Genomic DNA, 12887 nt, shown 5'->3' on the forward strand with positions numbered 1-12887 from the left:
CAATCAATGAAAGTACTGATAACAATGCCTAGAATATAGTAACACTCAACAAATAGTAAAGAAGAGTAACACCAAGGGTGCCTGGGTGGCTCAGTCAGTTAAACATCCAACCTCAGCTCAGGTCATGATCTCATAGCTCATGAGTGCAGGCCCCACGTCGGGCTCTCTGCTGTCATCACAAAGCCAGCTTTTTGGATCCTCTGTCTCCCTCTCTCTCTGCCCCTCTCCCACTAGTGCTCGCTCTCTCTCTCTCTCTCTCTCTCTCTCTCAAAACTAATCAACATTAAAAAAATAGAAATAGCAGTACAAATAGCAGTAAAAGAAACAGTGGCAGTGGCAGTAGATAGCTGGGTATGTGCATGGGCTGATGAATGAATAAACAGGATGGATGGACTAATGGGAGGATAGCTGAAGGAAAAACAGATGGGCATATTGGAGGATGATTTGTTTATGGTTAAGTAAGTGGGGGTGCACCTAGGATTTATTGTACACACCTAACCTATATTTATCTCCTGCATTTCAGAACAGTGAAGATTGATGTGTATGACTGGGACCGGGATGGAAGGTAGAACTGCCCCACATAGTACTGTCTTCTCCTGTAGTTAATTCAAAGACCTTCCTATAATACGTAGTACATTCACCAGGAACCCAAAGTGGCCTTGTGAGTCGTGAGTGGTAATAATAGATGCCAAGACCTTGAGTACACCTCTTCCCTCTTTCCCCTTAACTTGGCCTCTCTTATGGCCCCAACCCCAGTGCCCTGTAGCTCAAGTAGAGAGAGGGGATAGTGGGAACAAAAGACTACTTTCAGGGCTGGCTCCAAGCCAATGGTAGCCGTTGCTCACCCACCCCTGGCCTCCCTGCAGCCATGACTTCATTGGTGAGTTCACCACCAGCTACCGGGAGCTGAGCAAGGCCCAGAACCAGTTCACAGTGTATGAGGTGAGAACTCCAGCCTTGTCCAGGTTTCCCAGTCCCTCCATCCCAGTGTTCTCAGTCTACAGCTCTCTTTCTCTATTTCCCGCCATCACTGTTATCTTTTTCACTCAGGTACTTAACCCTCGGAAGAAATGTAAGAAGAAGAAATATGTCAACTCAGGAACTGTGAGTGCTCCCTAAAGCTCTAGCCCTCCCTAGATCCTTCTGCTTCCATTCCCACAGACAAATGTTGGGGGTACAGGAAGGCTGTGGGCACAGATTACTTGAATATAGTAATGTTGGGCACAAGATAGCACCACTTAAGCTTATCTTTTGTTTTCTCACTTGAGAAAAATTGTTTGAACTTTACTGTTGCAGAATTTTTTTTTAAACTTAAGTTGTATTTCCCAATTCAATACACTTTTGTAAATCCAAATCTATTTCTGACAGCTTCCTCTTTTTTGCCATTTTAGAAATTGGACAGGGTGGGGGTTGTGGGGCAGGAGGTGGAATCATGTGCCTCTCTGCCTTCTGCTACCTAACTGCCCACTCCAAAGTGGCAGGGCTGCCTCTCTGTCCCACAGGTGACGCTGCTCTCCTTCTCTGTGGACTCTGAATTCACTTTTGTTGATTACATCAAGGGAGGGTGAGTCACAGGCCAAGTTCTGTTCAGCATTGAGTTACTCCCAATTCTAAGCCTCAGTTTTTTAATATATGAATGTTTAGGGTCCATGGAAATAAACTTTTAAACACTTAGCAAACTATAAAGTGCTCTGTAAAATGCATAGTGTTGCCCATCTTAGTTCTCTTCATGGAGCTGCCTTTCATGCCTAGCTTCCAGTACCCCCTGAGAAGATGCCAGACCAGTGGTCTTCAAAGATGACCCCAGTAACCTGACTGGGATCCAGATAAAAATCATAGCCAGGCAAGAAGGAGAGGCCAAGAGAGAGGGAAAACCCAAACAGACCAAAGAGGACCATTCCACTTGGTTCAGTAGTGGTAGGCAGACCTGGGTAAATTGCTTTGCTTCTCTGAACCTCACTTTTCTCCTATGCAAAATGGAGATATTAATTACTACTTCAAGGCTATAGTAAGGGTTAAGTTAAATTACATAAATTACATAAACTTATCACACAGTAGACATTTAATTCTACTACCCAGAATGTGCTCCATGGGCCAGCAGCATCTGCATCACCTGGGAGTTTGTTAGAAATGTAGAATTTCAGGCTCCACCCAGACCATCCAGATCAGAATCTGCATTTTAGCACTATCCTCAGGTGATTCATATGCACACTAGTGTTTGAGAAATCCTGGTATAATAAGTATTAATCCCTCACTTCTCAATCCATCTACTTCCCCGACAGGACACAGCTGAACTTCACAGTTGCCATTGACTTCACAGCTTCTAATGGTGAGGCATGGATGGGAGAATGGGGTGTGGAGGAATTCTAAGGAAGTCATTAGGGATTGGCCTGGATTCTCACCTGGAGATAAAAGTTCACCTACCCAGGAAGCCCAGGCTTGAGGCAAAGCCCAACCAGGTTGGGACAGGAGTTTTTGGGGGAGATTATTCAGTGTAATGGCAGGGAGGGCAGAGGGTACAGGAAAATAAGAGGGTAAATGAATCAAAAAAGTTGAAAGAAGAGATACCTCAAAATGGATGAGTACATTAATGGATGGGAGATAATAGGGGTGTAAGGAGAAATGAAGAGATAAATGGCTGAGTAATGACTGGGTGGGCAAACAGATGAACAAACCAAGTAGGTAGATGGGTTACGGAGTGAGTACAATAGGTTGGACAAGTGGATGCATGAATGGGTACACGGGTGGACAAATGGACAGATGTTTACATTGGAGAAATAACAGGTAAGTAGATAGGGCAATGAATGAGTGCACAGGTGGATGAATCCATATGAAGACAGAATGAATGGAATGAATAGGAATGAATGGATGGGTGATATTTGGGTGTATATTGAATAAGAGAATGGAAAGGCAGATAGAAGAGATGGATTGGTAGATTGAAAGATGGATTTATATCTGGTGGATCGGAGAATGGGTGTGTGGATAAGTGGATAAAGTGATGGATAGATAGAGGGGTTGGTAGGTGGACAGATGGATAAACGAACATATGAATGATTTGGGCATAATAACGAGGGAGTACAAGGGGTGGGTGAATGGATAGGTGGTTGGATATATACACAGACAGGTGAATACATAAGTGATCAAGGTGACCATGAGGCTGGGGGTCCTTTGTCCCTACAGGGAATCCTCTGCAGCCCACCTCCCTGCACTACATGAGTCCCTACCAACTCAGCGCCTACGCCATGGCCCTCAAGGCAGTGGGAGAAATCATCCAGGACTATGACAGTGACAAGCTCTTCCCAGCCTATGGCTTTGGAGCCAAGCTGCCTCCAGAAGGACGGATCTCCCACCAGTTCCCCCTGGTATAGTATAGACCAGAGCCTAAACTCCATGCCCTGGCCTCTGGCCCACTCACGTTGGTGATTTTCTTCTCTTCATATTTCTTCTAAGGGTCAAGTACCTGCAGAGGACCAGGAAACCATGAGAGGGTGGCAGAGAAGGGAGGGGAGCAGGGTTGGAGTTTGGAGGGGAGCATGAGAGTAATAGGAAAAAGGAGTGAGCTGGGATCAGAGTACTCCTGGGTATACCCTGCATGGCTCACCCCAGCAAGGCATCTTCCCTGACAGAACAACAATGATGAGGACCCCAACTGTGCAGGCATTGAGGGCGTGCTGGAGAGCTACTTCCAGAGCCTGCGCACAGTCCAGCTCTATGGGCCCACCTACTTTGCTCCTGTCATCAACCAGGTAGCCAGGTAAGGGAATTGGGTGGGTTTGGGGGGAATGAGGGGACCCAGATAGGGGACTGACTTCCCAAGGATAGTCAAGACCACTCTTGGCTTAACCTGGGCTTTGGGGAAAGGATACAAGTTTCAGTGTTGGCCAGGCTCTAGTATAAAGAGATAAATGCTAGGGCTCCTGGGTGGCTCAGTCAGTTAAGCATCCAACTATCGATTTTGGCTCAGGTCGTGATCTCATGGGTTCATGAGATTGAGCCCCCCATCGGGCTCTGCACTAACATCCCAGAGCCTGCTTGAGATTCTCTCTCTCTTCCTTTCTCTCTGCTCCTCCCACACACGTGTACGCGCGCACTCTCTCTCTCTCAAAATAAATAAATTAACATTTAAAAATATATAAAATAAAGAGGTAAATGCCTTATTCTGCGGTAAAGAGGATGCACAGACAGTGTCAACAAATTACCCCAACTCCATTCTCTGGGAACAACAACTCAGCCCTCAAGTTTGGGGAAAAGAGAGATGGTCCTATAGCACAATGGTTAAGACACAAGCTTTGGCATCAGACCTGGGAGTGATCCTGGCTCCACCACTCACTAACCATGTGACCTTAAGCAGCTTAGCCTAAGTCCCCATTTTCTCCCTGTAAATGGCCACAATAATGGCTAACAATAGCACCTTCTTGATAGGAATATTGGGAGGTTAAAATTAGATAACAAAGTAAGAATTATTAGTGTCTGGCCCATAGTAAGTGCTCAATAAATGGTAGATTAAAAAATGGGAAAGTAACTTCTAAAAATAAAAGAGTCACTCCAAATTTTCAGAATAAAAACAAAACCCTGAGATCACAAATCACTTTTTAAAATGTAAATAAAATAAAATGACAGAACTAAAACAAAACATATACCATTAAACATAAATTGGGGGGCCACCTGGGTGGCTCGGACAGTTAAGCGTCTGACTCTTGGTTTCGGCTCACGTCATGATTTCATGGTTTGTGAGACTGAGCCCCGCTTTGGGCTCTGTGGTGACAGCATGGAGCCTGCTTGGAATTCTCTCTCTCTCTCTCTCTCTCTCTCTCTCTCTCTCTCTTCTCTCTCTCCCGCTCCCTCCACTCGCACACACTCTCTCTCTCTCAAACATTTTTTTAAAAATTGGGTAAGTTCACCTCTTAAAAGAAAAAGACTCTCTGAATGGCTAAAAAATAATAAGTAAACTCTATGATATGCTGAATAGAGGAGACCCAGCTAAAACAAAGTACCTCAGAAAGCTTGAAAGTAAAAAGATTAACCAAAAAAAAAAAAAAAAGAGAGAGAGAGAGAGAGAATACAAATGGAAGGATTTCAGGAATATGTATGTCTATACACTTCCCTTTTCCCTAATAAAGATTGTTTATGTGATTCATAGTGAGGATAATAGTTTCTTTTAATTATGAAAGCAATGTAACATTGCTGTAGAAAATTTCAAGGATGGAGAAATGAAATAAGAAATCATCCAAAATACTTCCCATGGGAATGTGGATGTATATGTAGTTCTTGACAGGATTTTCCTTATGAATCCATAAATGCAGTCAAATTATATGTTGGGGAACCTGACTGGCTCAGTCAGAAGAGCATGCAACTCTTGTTCAGGGCCATGAGTTTGAGTCTCAGGCTGGGTGTAGAGATTACTAAAAAAATAAATAAACTTTAAAAAATTACATGTAATATTTCACTACTGATTTTTTTCACTTAATATTGGAGCCTCAGCATATTTTTGTTGTTATTAAACAGATTTTTTTAATATTATCTTAGTTCACTAATTTATTCATTCATTCATTCATTCATTCATTCAATAAACATTCAATAAAGAGTCAATGTAGCATGAATGTGGGCTGTGAAGCCAAACTAGCTAATTTGGTACACCTGCTCCACCACTCACTAGCTGTATGACTTTGAGCAAGACCCTGAACTTCTCTATGCCTATTTGCTCCATTGTAAAATGAGAATAATAATAGTAATATCATGGTAGGGGGGCACCTGAGTGGCTCAGTCAGTTGAGCATCCAACTCTTGATTTTGGTTCAGTTCATGATCCCAGGGTTGTGGGACAGAGCCCTGTGTCAGGCTCTGCATGGAGCCTGCTTAAGATTCTCTCTCTCCCTCTGCCCCTCTCTCCCACTCATGCTCTCTCTCTCTCTCTAAAATAAAACACTTAAAAAATTGAAATATCATAGGATTGTTGTGAGGGCTAACTAAACTAATATACGTCAAGCGCTTAGTGCCTGCCACATAACTGCTATAAGTGTAAGCTATTACTGTTACTATTATTGTCATTATTACTATTAAAAGGGCATTTGCTGTATTCTCAGTTCTCTGCTGGTGCACTGGAGACTCACAGATGAATCAGATCTAGTCTCTGCCCTTAGGAGCTCCCACCCTGGTGCAGGAGACAGAAATATAAATAAATCATTACTTTCTGTAGGCCAGAGCTTTCCAGACTTTTCCAGCAAGTTGCCTGTTGACAAAGGCAAGCAATTGCTTCCCCCAGGGGAATCTTAGGGGCACAGCTGAAAGCAACCTGGCTGAAAATGTCTTTGAAGACAACATGTTTATCTTAATTCATGCAAATTTTACATTCTCTTCTTGTTGTGTCCATGTTTGCTTTAATTTGGATGGGGGAGGTGGGGTTTTTTAGTGTTTATTTATTTATTTTGAGAGAGCAAGAGGGAAAGCATGCCTACGAGTAGGGCATCCCTACGAGGGGCTGGAGAGAGAGAGAGAGAGAGAGAGAATCCCAAGCAGGCTCTGAGCACTGTCAGCACGGAGCCTGATGCAGGGCTCCATCTCACAAACTATGAGATCATGACCTGAGCTGGAATCAAGAGTCAGACACTTGGGGCGCCTGGGTGGCGCAGTCGGTTAAGCGTCCGACTTCAGCCAGGTCACGATCTCGCGGTCCGTGAGTTCGAGCCCCGCGTCGGGCTCTGGGCTGATGGCTCAGAGCCTGGAGCCTGCTTCCGATTCTGTGTCTCCCTCTCTCTCTGCCCCTCCCCTGTTCATGCTCTGTCTCTCTCTGTCCCCCCAAAAATAAATAAACGTTGAAGAGTCAGACACTTAACCAACTGAACCACCCAGGCACCTCCAAAAAAAGGTGTTATAAGTGTACTTACAGTCATCTAGCTTTATGCACCAGATCATACAGTAGAATGGATGTTCTAAGTATCCTGTAGCCTTGGGTTCTCCCTACACATGCTGGTACCCTCATGGGTGTGAAAACCCATGTGGAAGGGCTGACAGCCCATCTTGGTTGACAGTATCCTAGAAGGCAGAGGGAGAGGAGGGTATAACCTAGTCTGAGAGATCTACTTTTGGAGAGGACTGCTCATCTTGGCAAGTTGGAGTTTTTATAAGAGAATACAGAGTAGGCCTGGCAGGAGAAACCACATGTGAAAAGCCCAGAGTCATAAAGGGGCAAGATCAGGAAACAATGAACAGTGTATTTATGACCAGAATATACAGTGTATATGGAGGAGCATCCAAAAAACAGGCCTGGAATGGAGAGTGAAGGAATCAAGAGCTCAGGGCTTTAGGTTTAGTTGGGTTCTCTTATTGAGCATTTGAGATGTAGCTTGGGTAAAAAAGGAACCTAAAATTTAATTCTTTTTAACTTAATTAAATTTCAATGGCCACGTGTGGCTAGGGGCTACCTTATTGGGTAGTGTAATTCGGTCCTTTCCAACCCACACAGAACCTTTGTGCTCTCCAAAGGTCTCATTCTTCTTATATGTAAAATAAGTGGACTGGACTAAATGACTTCTGAAGTCCTTTTCACATAGAAAAATCTTGGATTCAAAGATTGATGGTGAGAGAAGGAAAAGAAGCTTGGAGCAGTTTTTAGACTGGCTAAGGACCCAGAAGCATAGGCAATGGGAGGTGGCCAGCACAGGGGAGAAGGAAGAAAGAAGAAATGAGTGAGAAAGGGAAGAAAGGCAGCCTTCAGCCTTTGGTCTTGCCCTAAAATCTTTCTATGAGCTATCAAAGCCCTGTGTAGTCTGGCCCCTGCCCCATCTCAGCCACAAGGTCCACTCTGCTTCCCTCACTTTCTGGGCTCCAGACAGGGTGGGCTTCCTTTAGTCCCATCACAGGGCCCTTGTCTATGCTGTTCCCTCTGCCTGGAATGATCCCCCTCCTTCACTTAACCTCTCCTTCACCCTCAAACATTGTTTCCTTAAAGAAGCTTTCACTGACCTCCTGGACCATGTCAGGATCCCCTACTAGATACTGTCATAGCAATGTCCCTTTCCATCACAGTACTTATCACAAGTGTAATTTTATACCTATTTCTGTGACTCTGGGATTAATGCCCTCCCTTGAGAGGGCTGGGATGAATTTGTTTTTTCTCATTGTGTACCACTGGTGCCTATCATAACACAGTACCTACCATAATAAGTTCTCCATAAATGTTACTAGAGGGATGTCAGGCAGGCATCCAGGTCTTGAGAAGGAGCATGGGCTTTAGAAATCCCAGTCCTTACCCACTGCTTACACACTGGCTGTGGAAATTTTAGGGGTAGGGAGTTCTCTTGGCCTCTTTGGACTTTCAGCTGGATTCTGATCTTGGACTCTCAACCAGGGCTGCAGCCAAGATCTCTGATGGTTCCCAGTACTACGTTCTGCTCATCATCACTGACGGGGTCATCTCTGACATGACGCAGACCAAGGAGGCCATTGTCAGTGTGAGTTTAAGGAGGAGGGCTTGCCAGGGAGGGTCACTGTTAATAACTGTGAAGGAGTTGAGATTTTATCCTACTTGCAAGCTAACAAATTAGTCTACCAGTTTCATGGATGCTGGCAGAAGACACAAGACTCCTGGATCAGAGACAAAGGACTTTGTTATTCTCAGCGATAGCAGTAGCTCAATTATCAGCATTTGCTCTGAATCTAGGTCCCAATTCCCACAAGATCATATTAAGAGGGCCAAATGACAGCTGCACCCACAATGGGAGACATTCTAGGATAGAAACCCTGAGTTTAGGGTATCTGAATCTTTCATAATGGGCAGTAAGCATATCTGCCCTTTGTTCCAGTGTGAGATACTTTATTATAAACTGAATAGTACACAAATATGCCCTTTGCTCCAAAGGAAGACACTATATCTTTCAAGGCTATTTGATATGCAGACATCCTTGAAAAGATAATCTTGAACAAAGGAAATCACTGCCTCTGCTTGCAAGATGTGCAGAAACATGATACATGCACAGAGAATTGTCCCAACAGTCACCTCCATCATTATGACTGTTCACCCCAACCATTCAACTCTTCCCTCACAGGCCTCCTCACTGCCCATGTCTATCATTATTGTTGGTGTGGGACCAGCCATGTTTGAAGGTGAGTAGGACGGAAGGGTGTCCATGAGTGAGACCAAGAACTGGGGAAAATAGGGGAGGATCTGGGCACCCAGGCCCACATTACAAAAAAGATAAGATGGATGCTTGTGTTAGACCTTGACCAAGTGACAGACCTTCTCTGTACATATTTCCTTATTATAACTGAGGCTGTTGATACGAATATTTCCCTCCTGGGGTTCCTGGGAGGATAGAATGCATGGGAAGGCATAATAACAATTCCATAACAATGCCTAATATTTGTTAGGACTTTAATACAACCATTAAATATTCTCATGATGACTCCAAAGTGAGCTAACAGGGAAGGGGGTAGTATGGGTTGGTGTGGGAAAGGGCAATCAGCTGAGAGGTGTCTTTTCTGTAGCAATGGAAGAGCTGGATGGTGATGACGTGCGCGTGTCCTCTAGGGGACGCTATGCAGAGCGGGACATCGTTCAGGTAGACCTGACCGGGGAGAGGAAGTCATGGAGCCAAAAGGCACAGTGAGAAGGAGAGGCTAAGCTGGCAGCCACTCTCCCTTACTGCTTTCTTATTCACCTACCTTTCTTCCCGTTACGCTTTCAGCCTTCCTGCCTTCATTGAACATATTCTTTTTGAGGAATAGGCAGGTTGCTATAGCCATTGTGGATCCATAGTATAGGATATCCCCAAAGCCCATGCCCTCTAGTGGAGGTAACCAATAATAATCACAACAGTTAAATATCTCATTAGACTATGATAAGTGCTCCAGAGGAACAGTAAATGCCACCATGAGAGCTTATAACAGGGACTGACTTAGTAGGATAGTCAGGAAAGGCTTCTATAAGGAAATGACACTTGAGCTGAAACCTAAAGGAGGGTAGAGGAGCAGCACATGCAAAGGCCCTGAGGCTCAGCAGAATTAGCCCAAACATGGAAAACACAGGAGGCCAGGGTGGCAGGATCCCAGTAAGTGTGAAGAAGAGGGAGCCAACGCCTTGCCGGTCATGGTGATGATTTGGAGTTTTGTTCTAAAAAAAATTGGAAAGTTCTTGGAGGATTTGACATAGGGGACTGAGATGGTCAGACTTGCATTAAGGGGATCTCTGTTGCATGGAGGGTTGACTGCAGCGGGTACTGTTAGTAAGGAAGTCTCTGAAGTAGTAGAGGGGAGGATAGGGATCTGGACAGGAATGGAAGCTGTGAGGATGGAAAGAAGCAGGTTCAAAAGATTAAGAAAATTTTACAAGAGTTTATGCTTTGATTAAATTGTGATGGGGAGTGAGGAGGGCTTCAAGGATGACTCTGTTTTCTAGCTTGAGCAACTAAGTCAGTGATAGTCTCATTGATTGGGAAGGGGAAACCTGGAGGAGGAAAAGATTTGGCAGAAAGGGCCAGAATTCAGTTGTGAACACTTAGGGTTTGAGGTATCTAAGACAAGTGAATGTATATAATAATATGGGCAATTAAATACATGGCTCTGGACCTTAACAAAGAGGCCAGGGATGGATGTATAAATTTGGGAGTCAGAGAACAGTTTTGAAAGTCATGGAAGTGTATGAGATCACCCCGGAAGAGAACTGAGAGACGTGACCAGGTTTAGAGATCAGGTAGACCTAGAGGAATGGGGTTGGGGAAAGGAGCATCCAGAAAAGAACAAGAAAATCCAGAAGAGTGTGGTATGCCAAGAGTGGAATGTGTTTTGGAAGATTATGGTCAAATGTAATGAAAAGCTAAAGAGAAGTCAAGCAAGATGAGAACTGACAATTATTGCCCACTGGACTGATTTGGGAACAGAGGGACTATTACATTAGCAAAAGCAGTGTCAGTACTGCATGAAGCTAAACTGGATCAGGCTGATGGTAAATAGAAGGTGAGAAAAAAAGGAGGTGGGGAGAAAGTAAATGTGGAAAGCTGTCCAAGATAGAGGGAAAGAGCTAATGTGATATTTGGAAAGAGATGTTAGGGGTCAAGGAGGAAACCCCCTTACTGCTTCCCTTCCCACTCCTCTCTTCCCTGGCCATTACCCACACCTGACTGTCTGTGCCTGTCCCAGTTTGTCCCCTTCCGAGACTATGTTGACCGGTCCGGAAACCAGGTGCTGAGTATGGCCCGACTAGCCAAGGACGTGCTGGCCGAAATCCCAGAGCAGCTGCTGTCCTATATGCGCACCAGGGATATCCAGCCTCGCCCTCCACCTCCTGCCAACTCCAGCCCAACCCCAGCTCCAGAACAGCCCTGAGGAGCCCACTTACTCAATAACTAGCAGTCTGCCTGCCTGCCCACCCACTGCTTTTGCTGAAAGCCAGAGGCACTTGGAGCCCTGGACCTCAGTGAGTCTAGCTTGGGGGATCAGTGCTGGCTGGTTGAGCCCTCTGCCCCCTCACCCACAAAAGGGCCTGGCACTATCACCACCTCCCTGCCTTCATGCCAATAATAAAGCTGATCTTTACTCCACCTTTGTCTCATGGTTCTTGGGGAAGGAGACTAGGGGACCCAGGTCCTGGGGCCACACCAAAAGAAGTGAGCAAAAATAGCTTCAGTTCATCCCTCACCTGCTCTCACTCTCTCTCTCTCTCTCTCAAAAATAACACATTTTAAAAAATGAGTGAAACTTTGTATGTGTGCACGTTTTTTTGAGGAGAGGCCCATAGCTTTTGTCAGGTTTTCAGTGGGGTTCCTGACCTCAAAAAGGGTCAGCTTTACAATGACTCTAACTCTGCTTTGATCAATTTATTCTGAATCTTTTAATAAGGATAATAAAAACAGCTAATATTTTGAGAATTCACTACATATCTAGGTGATTTACAAGCATATTCTTATTGAATCCTCACAACAATCCTGTGAGGTAAGCACTATACTTTATCTCCATTTTACACATCAGGAAATGGAGACTCAGAGAGGCTCACTTATTGAAGAGAACTCATCAGTTCGACTCCAGATCCCAAGATCTTCACCAGCAAACATCTTCCTGCAGTGTCAATTGTATTAGGATATTTTTCAAAAAACATTGTACATGAAAAACACATACATTATAGTGAGTTGAATGCAAGGTTTGCATTAAGATAAAACAGAAACTTCCATTTGCTTTGGGCTTTGCCCCCAAACCCTGGAAGACCCTTTCGATGCTGTTCTTTGGATGGCAAAACTGAAGAGCAAGTACTGCTTAACAAGTGGACTCCTCCCAGCGCCCAAGTTCCCCAAAGTCCCCAAGAACTGACAATAGTTTTCGATCTCCCTTTTATAAATAAGGAATTTAAAGTAGGAAGAACTTAACAACATGTCTAAGTTCATATGGCTACTAAGTGGCCCAGTCACATTAAAACCAGCTGTCTGGGGGCGCCTGGGTGGCGCAGTCGGTTAAGCGTCCGACTTCAGCCAGGTCACGATCTCGCGGTCCGGGAGTTCGAGCCCCGCGTCAGGCTCTGGGCTGATGGCTCAGAGCCTGGAGCCTGTTTCCGATTCTGTGTCTCCCTCTCTCTCTGCCCCTCCCCTGTTCATGCTCTGTCTCTCTCTGTCCCAAAAATAAATAAACGTTGAAAAAAAAAAACAAAACAGCTGTTTTGACAGTCTTCCAACCCCCACCCATAGCCATGATGCATTTTCCGCCAACCCTAAGGGGTTCCCAGTTTACCATACACAAGCCCTTTCACATTCCACCAGCCTTCTACACCTCCCCAGATTCGGCCCCTGCCTTCATACCCAAACTTTCCCTTCACTCCTGCTCCTTTGCCTTTCCCAAGCTCCTTCCCTTTCCTTTGGCCACGCCCAGCAACCCTAACCTGGCCCCGCCCCTTCCCTCTAGCCCCGC

General features: G+C 44.9%; 1 protein-coding gene across 8 annotated transcripts in view; it reads left to right on the forward strand.

Annotated features, from left to right (window-relative positions):
- CPNE9 (copine family member 9) overlaps positions 1–11533 on the forward strand; it is a 31097-nt gene extending 19564 nt beyond the window's left edge. For all 8 annotated transcript variants that reach the window (XM_045493727.1, XM_045493728.1, XM_045493731.1 and 5 more), the window contains 11 exons: positions 524–565; positions 867–942; positions 1051–1104; positions 1503–1564; positions 2283–2329; positions 3181–3362; positions 3627–3754; positions 8347–8449; positions 9044–9101; positions 9483–9556; positions 11133–11533. In XM_045493727.1, the coding sequence (XP_045349683.1) occupies positions 524–565; positions 867–942; positions 1051–1104; positions 1503–1564; positions 2283–2329; positions 3181–3362; positions 3627–3754; positions 8347–8449; positions 9044–9101; positions 9483–9556; positions 11133–11318 (1012 nt within the window). In that variant the 3' untranslated portion in view covers positions 11319–11533. The remainder of the gene's footprint in view (positions 1–523; positions 566–866; positions 943–1050; positions 1105–1502; positions 1565–2282; positions 2330–3180; positions 3363–3626; positions 3755–8346; positions 8450–9043; positions 9102–9482; positions 9557–11132) is intronic.
- The last annotated feature ends 1354 nt before the right edge of the window (positions 11534–12887 follow it).

Source organism: Leopardus geoffroyi, chromosome A2 (assembly GCF_018350155.1).
Source record: "Leopardus geoffroyi isolate Oge1 chromosome A2, O.geoffroyi_Oge1_pat1.0, whole genome shotgun sequence".
Taxonomy (NCBI): Eukaryota; Metazoa; Chordata; class Mammalia; order Carnivora; family Felidae; genus Leopardus; species Leopardus geoffroyi.